General features: G+C 39.1%; 1 protein-coding gene across 6 annotated transcripts in view; it reads left to right on the top strand.

Moving 5' to 3' along the window:
* The first annotated feature begins 1,091 nt into the window (after window positions 1-1,091).
* The window catches only part of UGP2 (UDP-glucose pyrophosphorylase 2), a 57,241-nt gene continuing 32,401 nt past the window's right edge, over window positions 1,092-25,931 (top strand). Inside the window, exons 1-3 of one of the 6 annotated variants that reach the window (XM_086326357.1) lie at window positions 1,092-1,167; window positions 21,373-21,500; window positions 22,345-22,452. In XM_086326357.1, the coding sequence (XP_086182483.1) occupies window positions 21,387-21,500; window positions 22,345-22,452 (222 nt within the window). In that variant the 5' untranslated portion in view covers window positions 1,092-1,167; window positions 21,373-21,386. Of the gene's footprint in view, window positions 1,168-1,568; window positions 1,795-1,832; window positions 3,083-3,288; window positions 3,414-21,372; window positions 21,501-22,344; window positions 22,453-25,931 lie in introns of those variants that run through there. The other 5 variants (XM_086326358.1, XM_086326356.1, XM_086326355.1 and 2 more) reach the window with 5 other exon arrangements.

The following is a 25,931-nucleotide window of genomic DNA, read 5'->3' as shown; positions in this document are numbered from 1 at the left end:
TCTAGAGTTTTACTTCTCTAAGAGCCAGCCTCTGAATTGATACGACTTAACCACTGAAGATTGAGTGACTTCACTTTCACTATTCACTTTCATGCACTGGAGAAGGAAATGGCAACCCATTTAAGTCTTCTTGCCTGGAGAATCCCTGGGACAGAGGAGCCTAGTAGGCTGCCCTCTATGGGGTCGCACAGAGTCGGACAGGACTGAAGCGACTTTGCAGCAGCAGCAGCAACCACTGAAGACAGGCAGTTTCTTTTTAGAGATTTTTTGAGGCAGCAAGTGTACAACATCCTTTGATACTATATCTTAATATATAATCACTCATAAACCAAGATGTCATCCTTAGATTTTACCAAAAACTCTTGCTGCAATTAAAACTCACTTCCTCTCCCTTAATCTTTTGGTAGGTAGAAAATAACTGATCATCCTTCTTACAATAAAACCTCCATAATTAAAGACTCTTCACCACTCTTCAACTTTATCACCTTTCAGCTAAGCAACGCTATGTGGCTCAAATTATTTGGTAGTATTTTATTTTGGTGTTGACGCTGATGGATAAATACTGCTTAACTAGTGCCGGAAAAATTCCTCTACAGTACATAAAGGCTTTTATTAAAGAGTAGACATTTGGATTCTATACACTTCTTTGGTTTTATTTGGGGAAATTACTTTTATAGCTGAGAGGTTTTTGGGTGTGATATTTTTGAATTTCACAGAAAAAAGATTTTATCAAGCGTTATCGTTCTCCAGTATGACAAATGAATCATTGGCCTTTTCTATGTTACTTCAGTAACATTCCCATAGGAATATGCAGCACTAAAAAGAATAGTTTGTTTACAGAATGAGTCATTTAAAAACTCTCGCTTACCTTGGTTGATTAGTGTTTTCCAATGCCTCAAGCTCTTCTAGAATGACTTGATTTATAGAAGGCACCTTAAGATAGCGCTGACAATTCACTTGTCCCAATGCAGGCGGGTTGAGTCATGACTTGCAAAGTCTGAGATACACCCACTGGCCGGCGCACTGGGTCATACAGGCAGGTGGGGTTGGCAATACCAGGTGTGATTTAGCGGCGTTGGGCGGGCCCTCTTGCAGTCCCCGAGTCACTGCCAACGTTCTAGCTTTTAAAATCCTCTTTCCTTGAGGACTTCAAGAGTCTACTAAAAGGTAAGTGTCTCATGATGGGTAACCAAAGTCACTTCCCCTTTTATTGAACAAGTGAACCGACTAGCACAACGACAACCTCTGTAGGAATTGGAACTGGGGTGGTAGTTATGGTGTGAGAGCCTTCACATGGCATTTTCTTCGATGCCCTACATTTCTCCTCCTGTTAGTAAGTACCACACATCCAACTGCTTATTCCTTAACCCTCCCGACATTTTCACCCTCCCGACACCAGCTGTGTGAGAAGAGTTTGTGTTTACTGAGAAGGGCCTGGGGTCTCTCAGGGTAGTTGCTTTTGGGGGCGGGGGGCAGAGGGCGATCTGGCCCTATCCTCCGGGTACATAACTATCTTCAATCTCTGGTAAGCGGAAACATTTTTAAGCAGTACGAAAATAACCAATCGTGCTTCAGGTTCTCTCTCTTGCTAAAGTATCTGTGGAAGGCTGGGAGTTGTACTGGTGAAACACTCCTTTCTCAGCCGCAGAACGCGCGGCCCCCATCGCAGCTTCGGCTCCGGGAGTTGCCTCAGGCCGCAGACGCCCCACCCGCTGACACTTCCGTGCGTCTCATTGGCCAGGCCCTGAACCCGCCTCGGCTCCTGACTGGAGGCTGCTCCTGTCTGTCTGCGCGGTGGGTGCATTTCCGCATTGAAGGGGCCGCTCCAAATGGAGGGGGAGGGGAGGTGTTTAGGAGAAAGTGGGGGCTTTGGATGTCGGGATCCCGCAGCTAGGTGGACCGAGGAGGTCAGCAGCTGGGCTGTGACAACTGGCGAGGGGCTCGAGGTGTGCATTTGTGAGGGGAGAGAGGGAGAGAGAAGGGTGCCTCAGAGGTGACATTCTCTCAGCCTGCAAGTCTTCTTCCAGGGGCGCTACAAACGCCCCCAGTTTCCCAGCTGCTAAAGGAAGAGGAGGAAGGTGGGTCTCGGTGGCGGTTTGGGGAGGGGCCGGGGCGGGCTTCCCACCACTCTAAGGGCGAATGTGTTGCCCTTTCTGAGGCTTGTAGAGCCAGTGTACTCAACCTGCACTTTGGCCCCGGAGGCCGAATTTGGGGTTCGGCCAAGAGAAACTAGAATGTGTGAGGGTTGGGGCTGACTCCGGTCCCTCGGATTCGGGGCGGCACAGGGGTTCTCCCCTCGCGGGTGGCCCCCTAGTGTCCGCTGCGGGGGAGGGGCTCTGTAGCTTTCGGCCGCTCCCGGGAAAAAGCCGCGGCCGCTTGCAGCTGGGAGGCTGGCGTCTGGAGGCCCCGGCCCGCCTCCGGACGGCACGCCGAATTCTTAGCGCCTCCGAGTTCCGGGATGTTTCTGAGCGGGTAGAAAGGACTGCATCGTCCCCCTTGGCAGGCCTCCCCCTCCTCCCGAACCCTGCTGGGGCGGGAACCGCTGTTGGCCTGAGTTTCCCCGGGGAACCGTCCTGAGGCCGGAAGGCAGCAAGGGGAGGGGATGTAGGGGTGCGGCCCGCCTGTGCCCGCGGCCGTCCAGCCCCCGAGGGCGTGGGGACCCGGGGGGGCGGTGAAGCCGCTCTAGATCCGCCTCTTTCATTGATGAAATTTAAGTTCGTGTGATTTTACCTTTTCCGGGAGCCTCCAGCTGGCCCTCATTTGTGTCAGGGGTGCAGTGTAGGCTGGAGTTCCAAGCAGACTCAGTCGCACCAAGTTTCTGTCTTTTGAAAGTGGGGAAGGGGGTTAAGTTTTTTTTTGTTTTGTTTTGTTTTTGTTTTTTTTTTGGAGGCAGTTTTAGGTTTTTGAGTAAATACTCTCCTAAGTGGCCAAACATAGGAAGAGAAGAAAGAATTCGTCGTTTGTTAAAGCAGGAGTGGAAGAAAGACCTCTATAGCGTTGACTCCTCTAGACATTTAAATATATTTATATTTGTAAGCCAGAGTATTTTAATAAATCCCTAAAATGTCGAGATTTGTACAAGGTAAGACACGCTTCTTCTTATCTCCGGGGTTGCTCTAGCAGTACCGAACTTGGGGACCGGCAGTGGAGAGGTTGGTGGGTGGTTTGGAAGTGGAAATGTTCATTTGAGATACTGTTTGCGAAACCCTTTTCGTTAAATTGACATTTGAGCTGTCTTGAGCTGCTGGGTTGGCGTTTCAGATAACGTATCATTTATACCCTGCATTTAGTTCTGCCTCCCTGAAATCAGGTTAGTAGCACCCTGGCTTCCCGGGATAGTGGCTGTAAATGATGATAAAACAGGATTTTGGCTGCCGATTGATCCCTGTTGTCTTTTCATGGTCGAAGTCGAGGTAACTCTGGGTGCGGACGGGAAGGGGGACTGAGAGGGTTGAGGAAAGGCAGGTGGGTTTAGCCAGGACGGTTGGGGAAGCTTTAGTGTTCTCAGCTTCTCCGTTTGTGTGTACGTGGTCTGAGTCTCAGATTCATTTATTGCGAAACAGGGAGTAGCTCGTAGAAGCTGGAGGTCATTTCAGCAGAAGAAATGACTTTGCTGCATTGCTGTTTGTTTTTTTTTTCCCCCCCTTGAAATCTGTAAAGATTATTAGGGTTTCTTTGAAATTAGCAAATTGCTCTCTAATTCTACATGTGTGTTTGGAAAAGGTTTAAAGAATGCATCTCAACTAAATTAAGCAGTAATGTTATGTGTGTGTATGTGTGTGTGTGTGTACACTTTGAAACTGATGCTACCTTAAACCTCTGTCATCAGTGTGTAGCATGGGACTTGCCTTCTCTTTATGTAAGGAAACCCTTTTTTTGAGGACCCAAGAGTGTGAAAGCTTCAGCCATCTTGCTGAAAACACAGCTAGTAAAGTTCACAACCACTTAATGTGGCTCTCAATAAATGCAGATGTACTTTAAAAAAATTGTATCAGTAATGGCCATCATTTGGCCCTGGGCATAAAAATGTCATAGTAGGTTTTACATCACTACTTTATTAACTCTTGAGTTTTGTATAATAAAATAAGAGACTTTGACTGCCTGCATTATTTTGAAAACAGATGGGATTCTTATCTGCCTTTAGCACAAAGCTCAGAAATGTCACTTGTCATTAAACTTCTAAATTCATATTATGCTTTATATGTGATGAAGGAAGCCTCTTATGTTCAGACTGAATAAATGTCTTAGTCAAGAATAGAAGGTAGAGGTAACTGTCAGAAGTTTGCTTGTTTTTGTAATGATGACATTTAATTACCAGAAAGCCAGTATTGGAATAATATGCTAGAGATAAGTGGACAAGTCACTTCTTTTTAAAGATTGAGAATATTATTAAACTCCAGATGTTCTTGTTGTTACGGTTTAGAGCAGCTTACAGAAGGGGTGTTGTGGATTGACTGGTGTCAAGTCTTTTGCTGTTAATGGCTAACTAATTGCTTTCAGGAGGTATTAAGTGGTAGTACCTGGGTATATTGTTATTCCTTTCTCTTGTCATCCACTATTTCTTTTTTAATAAACTTTTTTATCTTGGGATACCTTTAGATTTGTAAAAAAGTCTCACATACATCACAACTAAGAAATTATCACCAGTAACGTTACTATTAACTGAACCACAGACAGACTTTCCATGATTCAATCCAACACTGCATTTACTTGCCATCCAATTTTGCTCTAAATGGTAGTTTTCATTTTTAAATTTGACAATTTTGCACAAAAAGATGACACACCTCTCCCCTCTGAAAAAAAGTTTAACATGATTTTGCTCCTGTTTATCATTGTTTAAATTTGAACATCAACTGTAAATTCTCTGTGTATTAACTCTGTTGCTATGATAAGTGATAAATTTATTGGCACATAAATCCATTGTCTCTGCATATCAGTTTTTTAAGTAAAAGGGTTGGGATTTTTGTTTCTGAATTTTTTGGTAGTAGATGAAATTGATCTTTGCTGTTGTACTTCTTAATATTTCTGTGCATTGATACTTAGCTTGTACCACTTCATAAGGAAAGGAATGGACAAATATTAGGCCTCTAAGGGAGGCCTGGCGAGCAGCAATTCATGGGGTTGCAGAGTCGGACACGACTGAGCGACTGAACTGAACTGAAGCTGTTTTCATATGTTGTCTCATTTAAGCTTCACAAGAACCCTGAGAGGTAGTATATTTATAGGTGATGAAATTTAAGTATCTTATCCAAAGTTCACAGCTAGTAAGCACTGAAATTCGTATATAAATGTGTCTAAACGCTTGTCCTTTTGTTGCCTCCTAAGCTAAAAACTTATCAGGAACAATGGCTCCTTTCTCCAACTAGACTGTTAGTTCCCTGTGGGCCAAGATAATATTATATCCCTGGGGGAAATACAGTGTCTTGAAGTGGTAAATGCTCTGAAAGAACCTGTCACAGATGATGGATGAGAAACACAGCACTTTTTTAGTAGTTTAGCCCACATTTGGTTGTAGTTTATTAATAACACCTCTAATATAATTGCTGAGAAAGATAAAAGGGATGGACCTAGGTTTGAATCCTGTTACTGATAGGTAATCATAGACACCTAATTTTTCTGAATCTTCATTTTTATTAATACTTATATAAACATTGGGTATTAACACTTATGCCATAGGGTTTTTGAGAAGCTGAAATGAGACAAATTATGTGAGTGCAGTTTGACGGGGCAGTAAATTTTCCTTTCCTTTCTTAAAACGGTGATGGCTTTTTGGATAGCATTGCCACCATAAATATAACCGCATGTCACCCAACAGAAGCAGAACAAGTCACCTATGACAGTTCTTTATTTTCCTATTCCAGTTTTGGTGTTCAGGCCTCCAGCAACTTGGTGATACATATATTTTTAAAGTATGGAGTTGGAGGGGAAAGCTTGAACGATGATGTGAATACATAATTGGTGAGAGTTTTTGTTTCAGTCCAGTCAACAACAAAATTTTGAGCTCTTCTAATATGCTAAATTGGGATTTCTCTTGTATCCCTTATAATGGGCACAGATCTGGGTATTATACCTGTGTGTTGTGTGCACTTATGTTTAAATGTCCTGAAATCTGGTTGCTACACTTGGCTTGAATCTCTTGTCTCAAAACTAGGCTCTGTGCATTATAAGAATGCTAAGTATCTCCATTCTTAAGCACTTTGACTGTAAGTTATTAGGTAGAAATGTTTAACTAATAAAAATATTTAACGTCAGTAGGTAGGAGAATTCTCAGTATATGTAATACTCAGCCAGAAGAAGATTTAACTTATTTTGGGCATCTCTCAAGTCTGTGTTCCTCAGGCACTTAAGATTCCTTCTCATAGGAGGATTGTTTATTGGATCTCTGGCTTAATTCCCTAGTTGGTGTATTCTGCCCTCATGTCACCTTCTGTCTGCCTATAAAATTGCATCTCCATTTGCTAGTTTTCTCCATCCCAGGGGTTGTTGCAGGGTCCTCAATTATTCTAAATAAATGTGACTACTATTTGATTGAGTACTAAATAAATGTTATCTACTACTTGCCATAGTTGGAGGTGATACCTCCTCCTGTGACCTGCTGGTTCATCAGCAGCTAGGACTTTTGCCAGGTGTGTCAATGGGTGCATTTGGAATTTGGCTTCCCAAAGGATCTGAGAGCTACGGGGCAATCTGCATACATGATTTGAAACTTATAAATGGTGCTGGGCCTATTGTCATCTAGCCAACTAAGGCTGTGTTATGTACTTATGCTGTAATTTAGAGGAACTTTGAAACATCTCTTTCTTTCGTTTTTTTTTCTTTTAATTAAAAAAATTTTTTTTTTGGCTGCGACACATGCAGGTTATAGTTCCCCAAGAAGGGATCAAACCCATGCTCCTGGAGTGGAAGCGCAGAGCCTTAACCTCTTGGCCACCAGGAAAGTCCCTAGAGGAACTTAAAAAAAAAAAAAAATTTAATCTATCTGAATTATATAAAAATGGCCCTTAATATTCTTAAATTGAAGTCCTTCCTTCTATTTCAGGGAAAGCCATTTGAGTGCCTCTGTGTCACTTAAAAAATATTTGAGGCCTGTCAACTTTTCCATTTGTTGGAATTCTCTTTTCATGTCTTTAGTTTGGTGATTCTTGTTTGGTCAATGGCACCTAGCCAGGGAAGATTAGTTGAACTAATTATAACAGGAGGGGTCTCAGATGAACATCAGGGTGAGAAGCATTCTGGGGCTTGGTTGTAGAGGTCAGGCCTAAGCCTGGTTCTTCTCAAATCCTAAGACCAAATTTAGCCTGTAGCTGACTATTTAGATGACTAGGATGTTTTCAGCCCAGGGAGGTTGTGGCATGGATTTGAGGCAAGACTAGAGGTGGCAAAGCAATGATTAAGGCACATTTCTCATTTTTTAAAGATGTAGCTTAGCATTCATTATGTTGCTTGAGAAGAAGAAGGATTTAGTTAAATTCATAGTCACAGTTATACATGAAAAATTAAAAGAAATTCAGAGTTGTACTGATGAACACTCTTTGTTTTCTAATGTGGATCTTGGTCAGATCATCTTTGTTCCAGTAAAATGGGTGATTTTGATAACTAGGTCTTTCTTCCAGTAAAATGGACGATTTTCATTTGTGAGAGTCTACCAGGTGGCTCAGTGGTAAAGAATCCACCTGCCAATTCAGGAGACACAAGTTTGATTCATGGGTCAGGAAGATCCCCTGGAGGGGGATATGGCGACCCACTCTAGTATTCCTGCCTCGAAGATCCCACGGACCGAGGAGCCTGCAGGGCTACAGTCCATAGGGTGGCAAGAGTAAGACACGACTGAGCTGAGCACTCATAAAGAAAATAAATTGAACATTAGAGAAATAAGAAATATTAACTGGTATACTTCTTGGAAGTGTCAGTTTAATATTCTGAAGATAAATTGAAAAATAACTTTAAAAGGAAATGACAATGTTAATTTTGTAATATTGAGGCTTCCCTGGTAGCTCAGTTGGTAAAGAATCTGCCTGCAATGTAGGATACCCTGGTTTGATTTCCTAGGGCTGGAAGATCCCCTGGAGAAGGGATAGGCTTCCCACTCCAGTATTCTTGGGCTTCCCTGGTGGCCCAGTTACAAACTATTAATTTTGTAATATTATGTCACATTTTTCTTGTAATATACTAATAGTTCACATTCACAGTTCATACTCACTTCCCATTCTCTCTGTATTTATTTTTCTTCATAGAAAATTCCAGTAACTTGTGAATTGTAGTAACTTTGCTTAAAAGATACTTATTTGAGGAACATTAGTTGGGCTTGTAATAAAAATATTCTGAGTCAAAGAATAATATACTGTAATTTTCCAGCTTCCACCAAGTTGAATTTGGTACTTTTTGTGGAAGTGCAGGTATTAGGAGTTCCCATTGGATCTCTCCATTTCTGAAAAGTTAGTATAAACAAGTATTTGAAAGTTTAACTCTGGATTATCTGTAAATATGAATAATTAAGAGTTTACTGTATTAACCTTGTGTAACATGATTCATCCTCATATCCAGAATTTATGCTAGTGGAGAAAATCCCAGTGATATTAGAATAAAACTGTCAGTGAGATCCTCTGAAAATTTGGGATTTAATGAATGTGCAAGTGTGATTCACTTTCCACCCTTTGATTGCTTGGGATCTCTGTGGAAGCTTGGCTTTCTAGACTGTGTCCTTTTGTCACAGCCTACAGTTTCATTTCCAAGCTTTCATGTTTTAACTTGGTGTAATGGTATTTGGAATTTTGGACGTCTTGGTCTTGGGTAATTTGATGGCTTATCCCAGGCACAGTGACTATTAATTGAAACCATATGTCTTAGATCTCTAAAATTCTACCACCAGCCATGCATCTTTCTATTAATAGCTTACTAAATTCTTTGCAAGTTGGGTTGCTAAACTGTTGAAAGAAAATTAAACTTTATGTGTTTCTTGGTTGGGTTTATGTGTGAAAAGGGGGATAATGCTCCATTTGAAATCTGTTTCCCAGTTCTCTCGACTGGTGATGCAGGCATTTCCTTTAGTTTGTTGCACAGTAATTGTCTAGGACTCAAATTCTGCCTCTGCCAACAGTCCCATTGTTTTTCTCAGTCACTGCCAAATGAAATTGACTGTGCCCCCAAAACCATTTTGACAATTAAGGATTGTTTTTGAGAGCCATGGAGAAATTGACTGTTGTCATCTTAGTTACTTATATAAACAACAAAATGTTCTGTTTTCCAAACCTTGCTAGATGTTTGTTAGTTTTTCTGTATAAATCAAGAGAGTTCCATGTTTCTCTGTGATTTTTTTAACTTGTATCTTAAAAAAAACAAAACCACTATTCGTTATATTCATGTACAAATTCATTATGTTCAGTCTACTGTTTAATTGTTAGTCTTCAAATTGTAAAAAATGCTATTCTAGGGGACACTCTGTTTAACAATGGTTCTACTTGCTCTTTGGCCACAAAGGTAATTGAAGTTTGTGTTTCTCTCTGGTTGTTGCCCTGGCAAAGGCTGATGTGATTTTCATTTATGTTATAACCCTACCTAGAATTTTAAAACTCCCAAAGAGTGCAGGAAAACAGAGTGACACAGTTCTGCACTGTGGGTTCACTTGCGGGTTCATTTATGTCAATGGTAAAATGCTTAGTCCTGGTAATAAAATATTTATAGAGTACATAAAAGCTTTCTTCGATTTTTCATTGCCCAGAAAATAAACAATATAGAAGGAAAAGTGAAGAGCACAAGAGAATGTTTATTATGATGTGTAGTTTTTAATTTTTCATCTTGTGCAGTAACCTCACTTAATAGAGATATTTGAATTTTTGCCAGTTTTCCTTCAGATTTGGTGGCATACAACCTGGAGGTGGCAAGCCACGTAAACAAACGCACTGTAACAGAGAAAGGGGAGAACTTCCTCCAGGAAGGAGAAGCAGGGCACTGGGCAGCAGGATTGGGATTCCTGCTTGTCACTGCCACTGTGTCCTTTGGTAAATCAGCATCTCTAGGGCCCTATTTCATTTTCAAGGGAATTAGACTCATCAAGTTATTTCAAATCCTAAAAGATGACGCTGTGAAAGTGCTGCACTCAATATGTCAGCAAATTTGGAAAACTCAGCAGTGGCCACAGGATTGGAAAAGGTCAGTTTTCATTCCAGTCCCAAAAAAGGCAATGCCAAAGAATGCTCAAACTACCGCACAATTGCACTCATCTCACACGCTAGTAAAGTAATGCTCAAAATTCTCCAAGCCAGGCTTCAGCAATACATGAACCGTGAACTTCCAGATGTTCAAGCTGGTTTTAGAAAAGGCATAGGAACCAGAGATCAAATTGCCAACATCTTTGGATCATGGAAAAAGCGAGAGAGTTCCAGAAAAACATCTATTTCTGCTTTATTGACTATGCCAAAGCCTTTGTGTGGATCACAATAAACTGTGGGAAATTCTGAAAGAGATGGGACTACCAGACCACCTGACCTGCCTCTTGAGAAGTCTGTATGCAGGTCAGGAAGCAACAGTTAGAACTGGACATGGAACAACAGACTGGTTCCAAATAGGAAAAGGAGTACATCAAGGCTATATATTGTCACCTTGCTTATTTAACTTATATGCAGAGTACATCGTGAGAAATGCTGGGGTGGAAGAAACACAAGCTGGAATCAAGACTGTCGGGAGAAATATCAATAACCTCAGATATGCAGATGACATCACCCTTATGGCAAAAAGTGAAGAGGAACTAAAAAGCCTCTTGATGAAAGTGAAAGTGGAGAGTGAAAAAGTTGGCTTAAAGCTCAACATTCAGAAAACGAAGATCATGGCATCTGGTCCCATCAATTCATGGGAAATAGATGGGGAAACAGTGGAAACAGTGTCAGACTTTATTTTGGGGGGCTACACAATCACTGCAGATGGTGACTGCAGCCATGAAATTAAAAGACGCTTACTCCTTGGAAGGAAAGTTATGACCAACTTAGATGGCATATTCAAAAGCAGAGACATTACTTTGCCAACAAAGGTCCGTCTTGTCAAGGCTATGGTTTTTCCAGTGATCATGTATGGATGTGAAAGTTGGACTGTGAAGAAATCTGAGTGCCGAAGAATTGATGCTTTTGATCTGTGGTGTTGGAGAAGACTCTTGAGAGTCCCTTGGACTGCAAGGAAATCGGCCCTGGGATTTCTTTGGAAGGAATGATGCTAAAGCTGAAACTCCAGTACTTTGGCCACCTCATGCGAAGAGTTGACTCATTGGAAAAGACTCTGATGCTGGGAGGGATTGGGGGCAGGAGGGAAAGGGGACAACAGAGGATGAGATGGCTGGATGGCATCATCGACTCGATGGACATGAGTTTGAGTGAACTCCGGGAGTTGGTGATGGACAGGGAGGCCTGGCGTGCTGCGATTCATGGGGTCGCAAAGAGTTGGACATGACTGAGCGACTGAACTGAACATAAATCAAATTATAGGCAAGCCTATTAAATCATTTTTTAGTCCTTTATTGTGGTTTTATACTGTATCCCTTTACTGTCCTCTCAACAAATGGGTATGACAGGCCCCTTACCATCCATAAAACTTGATGCCAAGTGATGTTATTTAACTAGTTGGCACATCTCTCCTGAATGTTCGGTTTTCCAGAAATGATATTTTCTGGGTTTTTCTTTTGATTTTTAATTGCTGTGTGTTTTTCTTTCTTTCTTTTTTTTTTAGTTTTAAGAGCTACCATCTTGTATGAGAGCAAGGTTAAGCGTAATTATTAATGAGAAATCTGGTTTATGTATAAATTCTAACAGTTAAAAAAATTTTAAGCAAGCAATGCATGATTAACAAAAATCTTGATAATCAAGTATCTCTGCATATCTGGTGCTAGAACAGTTCTCAAAAGCCTGGTTGGTACCTTTTAATTTTTGTTAAAACTCATTTATAGCATTCATATGGCTTTTACCTGTGCAAGTGTTAGGATATACATGGCTGAGTCATTTAAAAGTCTTTGCAAATGTAAATAATCATAGTTTATAATATAAAATAATCAATACTAATCGATTAAAATATAAAATACAATACTTTTAATACTAAAAGATCACATAAAATTGTATAAAACCAACTAATTGATTTTTCTTTATGATTGAACGCCATGGACTTTATTTTTCTGTATTTTACTGAATTAAGCTAAATTAAAATATACACATTACCCACTTTTGTTTAACCTCTAAAGTTTGTGAAAACATTACAGTAACATTTATACACAATAATAAAGAATTGAAAAAAATTTAGCGATCATTTTGTCTAGGCCTATAAGTTTGAAATTTCTTTGACGACATCCCTGAAACTGCCTGATAAATCAGCCTCTACTTGAGAAACCTTAGGGACTTCAAGTACTCAAGACACTGTCCCTACTTTTCTTAGCCCTTCTTCTCCATGGCCTGAAATCATGGCTCTTGAACACTGTCTCTTTGACCTTACCAGGTACTACCTCCACTGGACTGGACCCTAACATCTTTATACCCAGACATAGTTGTATCATAGTAGACTCTTACTCATTGATTTAATAAACATTACTTGAGAATCTGCTATGTTTCTAGCTCTGTTTTAAGAATACATTGGGATTACATAGATGAACAAAATACATATGATATATCTTTGGATATTACTGGGTAAGATATACATTGAATAAATCTAGAAAATATGATATCATAAAGGGGAGGTTCAAGGATCTACCACGTGAAAACATGATGGGCGACTGTGCTTAGTTTAGAAAGATTTCTAGGAAGAGGTTACATTTAAACTAAACACTTACAAATGATATATTATTGGCTATTCAAACCACTACAGTGCTACAGACAGGCATCTCAGCAAAGAATTAGTTTTGGGGGTTTTTGATATGTGTCTGATACAGTACAGATTAAAACCTCCACATAGCAGAGTTAGGGTAGAAAGGGGGACCTCTTTGTGTGTTCAGAAGCTACTTACTACCTAGAACTCTAGGAGTGCCACCCCCGACAATAGCAGACATTATTCACGTCACACAGAGTTTAAGCTTTGGGGGGCTGAGAGATCAGAGAGGTTTCCCAGTTGTTGGGATGATTCTTATGATTTTGAAATTCACAACTGGGCCTTTAATTTCTATTTTTTCCTCCTCATTTCTGCTCACCCTTCTCTAAAAGCATTGAATGACACTTGAGATATGTGTTTTGGAACAGTCTTACAATAGTTAGGATGGTTTTAATTTTATACAGCAGAAAAATACCGACTCAGTTAGCTTAAAAAAAAAAAAATGAGAGACTTGAAGTGGGATGTTCCAGAGTTGTTTAATTCAGTATAAAAACAGCATCAGTCTTTTCTTTCTTCTGTCCTTTTAAGTATGTTTGCCTCATTCTTGGGTCAGCTTTCTTCAGAGTCACTAAATATCAGAAGAAACCCAAGGTGAGGGATAGACACATATTCATTTTTCTCAGGTTTCACTTCTTTCAGTGAGTAATGCCTTTATCCAAAGTTCTTTGGCAAACCATATCTTTGAGGCTCACTGGCCAGAATCATTTTATGTTTCACATTTAAACCAATCCTTGGGAAGGCTTTCAACCAGTCTGGGCCTAGTGCCATCTTTGAAGGCCTTGAAACAGAATAGATGACCAGAATAGCATTGGGGTAGGAAGACCATTGACATGCATGGCTGCTACAAACATGTTCAGATAATTGGAGTATAATCTATATCAGAGCTACTCAAGGCAATAGTAGCAACATTCAGTTATTAGAAATGCAAATTCTCCTCACACTAGACCCAGAATCAGAATCTCTGGGCACTTGCCCAGAAATCTATGTTTTAACAAGCCCTCCAGGAGATCTGTATGCATATTAAGGTTTTAGAAGTCCTATTGAAACAGGAACTTGGAACCTTTAGGCTCTCTTCTTGAGCACTTTCATTAGCTTTAGCTACTCAAAAAAAGTACTTCAGCTTGGCTTTTTAAGATGTGCCTGGCTCAGGAATTTGTATTTCTTTTCCATCAAGTGAAAATCCCACCAAATGGAGAAGAGAAGTGATATAATTAGAGTTGCATTTTTAGGGAAACAAACCCATTCTACCTGGTATCACCAGATTAGAGTGACAGACAGATGGGTTGACTAGTTAGAAAACTATTGTCATCATGACCAGGAGAGTGAAATTAAGGTTGCAGCTATAGGAATTAAAAGCAATGAATGGAATGGTAGTGATTCAGTTAAGTTTGGTATTGGATGTGGATGTAATGTGAAGAAGGATGAACCAACTGTGGCTGAGGTTTCTAGGTTGCCTACCAGTGATTAGCAGAATGTCAATGCCATGGAGGCTGGGGCAGGGAGATGAATTTAGTTTAGATGATGAGTTTGGTTTCCATGTTGAGTTTGAGGTACCCAACTGGGTGTCCAGGTGCAAAAGGTCTAGAAGGTGGTAGGGAATGTTAACCTGGAGCTCAGGAAAAAAGATCAGGATGAGAGGCATGTATTTAGGAGTTATCAGTAAGGAGAACAATAAGGGAACGAATAAGGGGGAAATAGTCTGGGAACAGAATCTTTAGAAACCCAGAGAGTAGGAGAAGAAAGGAGGAGCCAGTTATGGAAATTGAGGCATGGTTATAATAAAAGGAGATGATGTAGGATAATACTGGGTAGCTGAATCCATAGAAGAAGAGTTTTTTTAGGAGGAATATTCACAAACAGCTGAGTTTAAAGGACTGCAATAAGAGCCCAGGAGAGGCTGGTTAGCTTTAATAGGTCATAAATCTAGTCAGCATATATCCTCAGCTTTGTGCGTGCGTGCTAAGTTGCTTCAGTCATGTCTGACTCTGTATGACCCCATGGACTGTAGCCCGCCAGGGTCCTCTATCCATGGGATTTTCCAGGCAAGAATACTGGAGTGGGTTGCCATGCCCTCCTCCAGGGGATCTTCCCAACCCAGAGATCAAACCCGTGTCTCTTGCGTCTAAACTGTATTGGCAGGTGGGTTCTTTAATACTAGCGCCACGTAGGAAGCCCCATCCTCAGCTTTATTCATGCTTATTTCTGGTTGCCATTGCATTCTTAGAGTTTTATGCTTATTTGGATCGCAGGTCATTTCCTGGTTTAAGTGAGCTCACCGGTTCTATACCGGTTCTATGACTTTGGGTACCTCTCCTTATGCATTTCCAAGGAAGGTTAGGACTAATTAGATCTGAGGGATAGGAGGTGGCCTAGGAGGGAGGGTTCCTCACCTTCCTTGCCCTTGGTGTTCTCTGTGCCCTGCTCCCTGTGAAGCTAGCTTTCTGCTTTGAAATGTGAAGTTGTTTTGTCTGTGTCTGTATCAGAATGTCAGGGGAAGGGTATTATGTATACTTCTTAGTTGCTGAAATGGATAAAATAACAGAATTAAGAAACAAAACAATAATTTGTTTGATTGAATATCTCATACTTCTCAGTTCTGTTGCTTTCCTCCTCCCCTTTTCCTCCCTTTCCCGCTTTTTTGGCGCCACTTGGATAGGGAAAAGTCCATGATGTTGAAATCTTAGTACTCATGAACAGGGAAAAGTTAGGAAGTTGAGGCAGGGGAAAGGTGTCTAAAAAGCTACTGCCTGTTTTATCCTCAGTTGGCTAAATTGTCATTAAGTCAACTAAGACAATACTTGTAAACCCAGCTTGATGTGAGCTTCCTGTAATAAAACATTCTGATAGAAATGCTTTTGAAGGAGAATGTTACTTAGGGATTTTGTGCCAAAGATTAGAGAGAGCCAGACTAGTTGGCAGAAATGAGCAGGATATTTCTACCTCACTGTGGTGGAATTGGGCTCAGAATAAACTGACTTTGTTTCCAGCATTAGCCTGCTCTATGACCTTGGGTAGGTCATTTAACTTTTCAACCTCAGTTTCCTCGTTTGTAAAATGTTGAGAGTAGATTAAATGCTCTCTCTCATCTCTAAAAATGTCTTGATTTTATGAGTGAGGTAATGAAGTGTTTTGTCCCTAAAATGCTCTCTATCTAAAGTAGAGGGGAATCAATTCTCTATTGTTAGGAAGTGAGGGGGGACAAAACATCTTAGGAGGTTCTAGTTTGTATTCGGAGAAGGCAGTGGCACCCCACTCTAGTACTCCTGCCTGGAAAATCCCATGGACGGAGGAGCCTGGTAGGCTGCAGCCCATGGGGTCGCTAAGAGTTGGACACTACTGAGCGACTTCACTTTCACTTTTCACTTTCTTGCATTGGAGAAGGAAATGGCAACCCACTCCAGTGTTCTTGCCTGGAGAATCCCAGGGACAGGGGAGCCTGGTGGGCTGCCGTCTATGGGGTCACACAGAGTCGGACACAACTGAAGCGACTTAGCAGCAGCAGCAGCAGTTTATATTGGTCAGTGGGTTCTTTAATTGACCTTCCATTAGAAACACAGCTGCCATTGCCAGAAGTGTAACTTGAGAATGTTAGGTCCAAGAAAGCTTCTAAGTTCTATACTTCTTTTCCTATCAAAAACTCCAAGTCTTTCTTAAAGAATTCAGGAATAGATAAAAGAGGTCACTGCAAAGGGAAATGGTTTCTAGTGCTGTGCTTCTTAGTCTGTGCCAGGTGCTTAAGAATAGACATTCTTCTTGATTAAACACACTTCCTTATTCTTGAAAATTCTTTATTCATTGAAAGCCCTTTCTTAAATGACTTAAAATCAGAAGTTTGTAGTAGCACCTCACACAGGAGAAAGGGAAGGAAACAGCAGTGGAAAGAGGTAGAAGAGGTAATGGGCTTGATTTTTCTATTGTAAAAGCTGTTCAGATTTGTAGAGGGGGAGAAGGAATGCAGATGGTTCTCTATTTGCTTTGGTGCCATATCAAATGAACAGGAGGAATAAAGTTTGGAATATTTGTCACAACTCAAGTGTGAATCTTGTGTTTCTGTTCCTGAAGGTTGGACCTACTGCAGCTGGCAAAGATCACATGTAGTTTTTTTTTTTTTTTTAAGTATTTATTTAGTATTAAATGTGAGGCTTTCAGTTCTTCTTTGCTAGGCTTGGAAGGGAGGATAGTAACATGGGTTCTGTGTGTTTTTAGCCTTAAATCACATACATTGATAGGCTATTGTTCTGCAGGATGAGTCTCTAAAGTTTGGTGTGGTGGTTTTTTTTTTTTCTGTTTTCTAGGCTTTTCTCATGTCTCAAACAGCTCAGACTTTGTAGACTTGTAGTAAAAATAAATAAAATTTAATTTTATCTCACTTTTGGCATTTGCCCGAAATATAAGTTAAATATTTCCATCATTATTTGGAGGAATGTGACTATGCAGGCTGGCCTTTAGGACCTAACTTCAACAAAGCAGAGTCTTGTAGATGTTTTTGAGTCTAACAAAAAACTTTTAAAATTGTTTTATAGTAACTTCTTGATCTGTTTTAATCAGTCTGTGACATAGAATCAAATGATATATGCATTCTTTAGTGGTTTTATATTTAGTATGTTTTTCTTCCAAGTGACTTTTTATTTAATATGGGAGTTAGTGGGGTACTTAACCTGTGACAAACTTTAAACTACAGCTAAGTTAGCCAGAGGATAACATGTGTGGTTGATGTCACATTAACTCTAGTTTAAAATGCTCTGTAGGGGTTTTTAGTTACCTGTCACAGTGATAGTGCTGAACCCCGAAGTGCATTGGGCTTCAATCTCTTGAATACTGTGGACCCATTAGAAGACTGTTTTTTTGATTGTTACAAATTGTAGTGCCTGAAAACATTCTTAAGATGATTGTCTTAGGGAAAAGAAAGGTTCTCCAAAGACAGAACAGGAAAAATTCTTTTAATAGAAAATAATTATGGTAGAAATGTCTGGTTCTTTAGAAATGCTGCACTTTTTGTATTTTCCATCATTGGTTCAGTTTGAACGAACGTGTGTAGTTCAGAGGTCTTTGTGTATGCATTTTAAAATTGGTAAATTACTTCATCTTTCAAGCTTTAATTCATTTTTAATTTTAATTTTACTTTGTACAACATGTACATGGTTACCTGTTCTCTGCATTTGTAAATATAGACAGTATCAATTTGTTAATTCTGTAAGTAATTTTTATAATTATGTGACTCTATCACATAATTTGTTAATTCTGTAAGTAATTTTTATAATTATGTGACTCTATTTTGCACTTAAACTCTTTATGTGCAAAAAAAGTTGTACCAGTATGCTCATTCATTATTATCATTTTTTATAGATTATAATCAAATGGCAAATTACTAGTTGAAACATATCTTTGTTTATGAAACATAACCATGTGTGTTTCTTATGATGTTTCTTAGCTCACATGTAAGTTGTTTATGAACCACAGTTTGAGTCATTTTGATAGTTTTACTGGAGTCCATAAACTTAGCCTTTAGAAAGAGCACAGTTAGAATATACTATTTTAGGATTAGATTGTGTGCTTTCACCAAATTTTTTTTTTTTTTTTAACATGGTGGAAATTGTGTATAAACTTTTTTTCGAAAAGCTATGATAAATATCTCACTTGTTAACATTTTTCAGTATTTGGGAGAGGCTGTCTGCATTAAATCACCTCAGGTGTTAAATATTTACTAATTGTTAACAGTAATTTAATTTCTGCTCTCAAAACTATCTTTAAAATATTGATTATCTTGCCTTTAATTTTGTCTATGTGTTTCCTTCTGCCCAGATAACAAATTAAGGAATTTATGGCATGTGGGAGTTTTTTTTTAGCTATTGTTGATACCAACATTTATAGAACTGACTAGCTATCAATGAAATGTAGCTTCAAAACACATTTTTAAGATTGAGTTAGGTATTGAAGATGGGGGGACGTGAACAATAATCTCTTCCTTATTTTATAAGAAGTAGACAATTTCTGTTTAGATAATGAAGTACGTAAAACAGCCTGTGTTAGTATCTTTGTCCCAAGGTACTTGAGTCTGGGTTGTTTCCTTTTTCTGTATTTTTCTATTTTTGTTTGTTTTCACCTAACAGACATTTCGGTCATCTTTAGTTAGATCCATCTGTTACAGAGGTGTCTAGCTATGTCAAAAGTCCTGATAATCTTGTTCGACACAGATGAGCATAGAAGTTTAATTAGGAGCTAGAAACAGGGAGGCGGCCCTGTGCCCTTCTTTTAAAATGAAAATTTTTATGCCAGGCAAGTGGAGGCACTTTGGAATTGCCAGTATCTCTCAAGAGTTCTTCTTTAGGTAAGAATATAAACTGAAGTGACCCCCCTTCTAAAATGGAAAAAAAATCCTTAAATTTTTCATCTGGCCTGGAGGAAGAAGTCTTTTGTTTCAGTTGCCAAACCCTTCAGCTCTCTTATGAGGCAGCAGATCCATAAGGACATATTCCACAAAATATGCCCTTATTAATGTTACCAGTGGAACATTTCATGCAAAGATGGGCTCAGTAAAGGACAAAAATGGTATGGACCTAACAGAAGCAGAAGATATTAAGAAGAGGTGGAAAGAATACACAGAAGAACTGTACAAAAAAGATCTTCACGACCCAGATAATCACGATGGTGTGATCACTCACCTAGAGCCAGACATCCTGGAATGCAAAGTCAAGTGGGCCTTAGGAAGCATCACTATGAACAAAGCTAGTGGAGGTGATGGAATTCCAGTGGAGCTATTTCAAATCCTGGAAGTTGATCCTGTGAAAGTGCTGCATTCAATATGCCAGCCAATTTGGAAAACTCAGCAGTGGCCACAGGACTGGAAAAGGTCATTGTTCATTCCAATCCCTAAGAAAGGTAATGCCAAAAAATGCTCAAACTAGTACACAATTGCACTCATCTGACATGCTAGTAAAGTAATGCTTAAAATTCTCCAAGCCAGGCTTGGAGAATTCAAGCAGTACATGAACCATAAACTTCCAGATGTTCAAGCTGGATTTAGAAAAGACAGAGGAACCAGAGATCAAATTGCCAACGTCTGCTGGATCATTGAAAAAGCAAGAGAGTTCCAGAAAAACTTCTATTTCTGGTTTATTGACTATGCCAAAGCCTTTGACTGTGTGGATCACAATAAACTGTGGAAAATTCTGAATACCAGACCACCTGACCTGCCTCTTGAGAAACCTGTATGCAGGTCAGGAAGCAACAGTTAGAATTGGACATGGAACAACAGACTGGTTCCAAATTGGGAAAGGAGTACGTCAAGGCTGTATATTATCACCGTGCTTATTTAACTTCTATGTAGAGTACATCATGAGAAACGCTGGGCTGGATGAAGCACAAGCTGGAATCAACACTTCGGGAGAAATATCAACAACTTCAGATATGCAGATAACACCACCCTTAAGGCAGAAAGTGAAGAAGAACTAAAGAACCTCTTGATGAGAGTGAAAAAGTTGGCTTTAAGCTCAACATTCAGAAAACTAAGATCATGTCATCCGGTCCCATCACTTCATGGCAAATAGATGAGGAAACAGTGGAAGCAGTGTCAGACTTTATTTTTTTGGGCTCCAAAAGCACTGCAGATGGTGACTGCAGCCTTGAAATTAAAAGACATTTACTTCTTGGAAGGAAAGTTAATGACCAACCTAGACAGCATATTAAAAAACTGAGACATTACTTTGCCAACAAAGGTCTGTCTAGTCAAGGCTATGGTTTTTCCAGTAGTCATGTATGGATGTGAGAGTTGGACTGTGAAGAAGGCTGAGCACCGAAGAATTGATGCTTTTGAACTGTGGAATTGGAGAAGACTCTTGAGAGTCCCCTGGACTGCAAGGAGATCCAACCAGTCCATCCTAAAGGAGATCAGTCCTGAGTGTTCATTGGAAGGACTGATGTTGAAGCCGAAACTCCAATACTTTGGCCACCTGATGTGAAGAGCTGAATCATTTGAGAAGACCCTGATGCTGGGAAAGATTGAAGGTGGAAGAAGAAGGGGATGACAGAGGATGAAATGGTTGTAGGGCATCACCGACTCAATGGACTTGAGTTTGAGTAAACTCCGGGAGTTGGTGATGGACCAGAGGCCTGGTGTGCTGAAGTCCATGGGGTCAGGAAGAGTCGGACAAGACTGAGTAACTGAACTGAACTGAATGTTATTTTGAATGTTCTCATTTGTCTGCAGCTTTGATGGCTAGGACAGAAACATTAATAGAGATGGAACAATTTAATATATGCTCAAATGAAGATTAATCCTTTTACTTCCACCTGCTTCATCTTTTAATATTTTAGATACATTCAAAAACCATATAGATATACCAGACAGTCAAATCTGAGCCAGTATGATTATCAAGTCATAAGTAGTTGGCAATGTTAAAATCCTCCTGGAGGGTGATGGGACCAGAGAATTGAGCCCTTTTCATTTAACTGGCACACCAGAAATAAATTGGTTGTGGTTTACCAGCTGTTTGAATGGCTGTCAGTTCTCAGTTTGTGGTTTTTACATTTTTGTTTTAGATCTCAGCAAGGCAATGTCTCAGGATGGTGCTTCTCAGTTCCAAGAAGTCATTCGACAAGAACTAGAATTATCTGTGAAGAAGGAACTAGAAAAGATACTCACCACAGCACCATCACATGAATTTGAAGTAAGGACCCTACACTATGTTTTTGCTTTCATCCATCTACATGCTGAGTTGTTATTGCTACCACTGATCGTCTAGCCTGAAATAATTACAAAATGTAATGATATATTTTAAAAATTAAGATTGCTTACTAATTAAGGATTTTCAGTATTTGCTCAGTATAAAACCATTGCCTGTTTTAAATATTTTAAATTCTGGTAAGTTTCTAAAGTTAAAAGAATCAGAACAAAGTTACAATTTATTTTTCTGTGTTTTGATATCATTGGGTGGAAAAAATGGATGTAAGTATTCAGTTAAAATTGTGAGAAGTTAATTTATCAACCTTTTATCCTGGATGCCTTTTCCAAAGAGCCTGTTCTAACAGAACTGGGCTACTCTGACAGCTATGATAGAGGTTTCCCAGAAAAGGCAAGTGTTTACTTTCTTGTAAATCAACAGATTATCCTTTTCATTTTCAAATTTAAATTTGTACTTAGCCTTTTGAGGTTAGCTGTTTTTTGTTCTTTCTTATTCTTTTGGTGAAGATTAATTTGCATTTAAAGGAAGTAGAGAACTATATTGGTGAGTAAATGTAGAGAAGCAGTTGGAATTCAAGTAGACCGAATGGTATTCAGATTACATGATACTGGTGGGAGATGGGGAGATTGCTTGTATTCCTTTAAGTATGGTTCCTATTAGCTTTCTTCCTCTTTAGTTTTAAAATGGAGTGTAAAAAAGTCTCTGCTGTACTCCATGCTTTAAAGCTGTAAGAATTTCTCTGAAAGGTATTTTAAATGTACAATGTATGTCTGTTTTTATTAAATACTAAGCATTCTGTTAGCTATAACAATGACTTCTGTTCTCATAGCACACTAAAAAAGACCTTGATGGATTTCGGAAGCTATTTCACAGATTTTTGCAAGAAAAGGGACCTTCTGTGGATTGGGGAAAAATCCAGAGACCTCCGGAAGATTCGGTAAGTTTTAGATAAAATGTAGGAAAATGTAAGGTAATTTAGAACACTGGTGTCACTTTTGGGGGTGGGGTACTATAGGGTGCCTGTGGGAACCATCACTTCAGACTTTGAAACTACAGAGATAGCCTTCTGCCACTTTCCTTTGTTAGACTCATCCATCCTGTCCTGCAGAGAACTTACGAAAGTCTAATCTCCCTATAACACTGCCTCATAACTTAACATGATTTAGTATGAGGCAGTTCTTTTGTTCAGACACATGATAAAAGCTTCATTACGTTCTCTTCCTTCTTTCTCCAAACCATCTAATGTCTCATTGTCCTTAGGGTCACGTACAGACATGAAGTCAGCTACTCAGAGCTCTTCCCGTGCTTTCAACCCATATTTCTAACTGTATGTCCCTTACCTGCTTTTCCTGAACCAGCCCAACATTCCCTTCACACACATAGGATTTCCCTAGTCTTTTGTGTATGTTGTTTCCTTGCAACACTATGGGCTCTTCGCCTGTTAGTCCTACTCATTCTTTGAGGCCCAGTCTAAATGCCTCCACTTCTGTCATCAGCCCCCTTGAAGAAAGCTGCTCTGAAGAGATGCAGTACAATAGTCTCAGAGGTTCTAATCTAGCTCTACTGCTTTTGAGCTTTATATAAAATGAGAATAATACCAAGTGCTTTCTATACTTTATAGGTTTGTTATGAGACTCTATTTGGAAACATATGGAAATATGTTAAACTATGAAACATTTTGCTGAGTTTGTGGTTATTTCTATCATACTGTGGTACTTAGCTGGCCTAATCAGTAGTAATGGTTTGTATGCGTGTGTTGTCTTCCTACTGGTCTTTGAGGCCAAGAGACCATGTATCCTGAGGTGAATGATTGATCTAAACAAAGAGATTATTTGAGGGACAGATTAGGTTAACACATTGACTTTTCTTTCCTTTCCAGCAATTTTGATCACTGCTGCTTATGGCAATTTTCACTAAAGGTAGAAAAGACTTAATGGAGTGGAATAATTGTATGTAGATAGTTTATTTGTTATGTAATAAGAGATAATCTAATATTGGTTTAAAAACAGGTTTGTTTTGAGCAGGAGTTTGGTAAACTACTGTCTGAAGGCTATAGCACTGCTTGTGTTGGTAAAGTTTTATTGGAATATAACTGTATGTGTTCATTTGTATAATGTGTCCCAGCTGGCACAGTGGTAAAGAATCTGCCTGCCAATGCAAGAGATTCAAGTTTGATTCCTGAGTCGAGAAAACCCCCAGGAGAAGGAAATGGCAACCCACTTCAGTATTCTTGCCTAGAAAATTCCATGGGCAGAGGAGCCTGAAGGGCTATAGTTCATGGGGTTGCAAAAGAGTCAGACACAACTAAGCATGTACACATTCTCTGGTATGCCATATCTGGTGGGTTAAGCTAATGGAGTCCTTCATAGTTTTTCAAATGAGAAAATCTTAAATATAGTTTACTGGTAAAGAGTACCTCTTTAATGTCTTTCAGTTATTAAACTTTTAAAAATTATGAATTACATGCCCATGGTAAAAAAAAGCAAAGCAAAAAAAAAAAAAAAAATCCCACCTAAGAGTTCAGCTTGAGGAGTCTCTCATTTTTGATGTTAAAGTTAAAATTTCTCTTGTCTGTAGTGCTTGTCAATTACAGCATGCTTTTTTTTTAGGGTCTTATATTTTAGTCTTTGATTTCCTTTGCTCTAGTAATGCATTGTGATTTATTTTTTTGTTTTTAAGTGGTAGAATTAGTCATATTTTCTCTTGAAAAAATTCGAGCAATCTTCTGGATAGGTTATATAATTTTAAAAAGGATCTAGTTATAAATTCAGTGAGTCGCCAGTCCAGGTTTGCTGCACGATACTGTATGCTTGGGGCTGGTGCACTGGGACAACCCAGAGGGATGGTACGGGGAGGGAGGAGGGAGGAGGGTTCAGGATAGGGAACACGTGTATACCTCTGGCGGATTCATCTTGATATATGGCAAAACCAACACAATATTGTAAAGTTAAAAAATAAAATTAAATTAAAAAAAAAAAAGAATGTTTGGGAGCAGGCCTAAAATTACAATAAAAAATTTAGACATTATGTATTTTTCCACTTTAAATACTTAATATTTTGCTTGGAATTTATTCTTCGTTGATATAGCCTCACTTTTCTGATTAATGACATACCTGGGGATAAAGGTGTGGTTTTATTCTAAATTCTTGATGACTTGGAATTTTTTTTTCTCCTTAGACAAACTTAACCTTTTGATGATAGAGCCTACCTTGAAGGAAGAACCCAAAATTTGTTACTTTCACTATATTTTATGATTCAAGATTCTCCTTTGCCAATAGAGAAATCTGCGTTTGTGTATTTTGAGAGATTATGATATGTAGTAGGATTTCTTGGAGTGGGGATTGGACAGTGGGGAAGGAAGCAAGTAGAGGAGTCAGAACCACGTAGGGCCTTTTCCAGTTCAGCACCACCATTCCAAACATCATGCCAGCAACAGATCCTTTCAGGAGGCTATGCCCCTGCAGTGAACCATGGTTACTGATAGAAATACTAAGTTGATATAGAAAAAAAAAAAAGAATAGAAAATAGAATTCTGGGTATAATATGATTTTATGAAGTCTTTTTGTTTATAAAAATGTAAATCTCCATTAAAAATGTCTGTTTATAAAGCCTAGGTTTTTTAAAAGAAATGCTTACAATCCCATATGCCTGTAATGTTTACAGTTTTGAAATGCAGAGGGAAAAAACAAGTTTGCTCTTTTAACTATGTCATGAGTTTCTTGAGGGCACAAGTATGTCTTATATATACTCTGTATGTTAACTGCCAGCTTTTGCAAATAGTTCTGAGAATAGAAATTGTAGGTTAATATTCATTCGCTTTGCTTCCCCTATACTCCTCCAGCTCCATCCCTTTTCCCCTTCCCTTTCCCCCAAGCTTTTTTCTCTCTGCGCATAGAGTTTATATACAGATCAATTTTCCTTTCAAAATAACATTATATAGTATACACAGGTTTTTATTTTTTAAATGCAGGTAATACTTTACCCTCTTAACTAAAAAGAAATTATTGTGGGAGAATAGCCATTTAGAATGACATTTCTCATGTCATGCTTGCAACAAAGGTGTGCACAAAAACATTGTTACAACAGAGGATCTATATTTTTGAGTAGAGTTGGCCACCTTGTTTTGTAAATAAAGTTTTATCAGAACACAACCACACTTACTCTTTACAGATTGTCTGTGGCTATTACAATGCTGTAATACTTCAATGGCAGAATTAAATACTTGTGATCAAGACCATACAGTTTACAAAACCCAAAGTATTTCCTTTCTGACTCTTTATGGAAAAAGTTTGTTGACCCCATTTTAGTGTATTTATTTTTAGAAGATCTTCAGTAGTTTTCCTTAGCTCTTTGGTCCCAGAAAACTGACCTCAAATGCCTTTCTCCCATCCAAGTACTAACCAGGCCCAACCCTGC

This window comes from Bos grunniens, chromosome 11, assembly GCF_055505025.1.
Source record: "Bos grunniens cultivar Pamir isolate PY7600 chromosome 11, Bosgru_T2T1.0, whole genome shotgun sequence".
Taxonomy (NCBI): Eukaryota; Metazoa; Chordata; class Mammalia; order Artiodactyla; family Bovidae; genus Bos; species Bos grunniens.
Note: the sequence above shows the minus strand (reverse complement) of the source record. Positions and strands in the feature narration are given on the sequence as shown.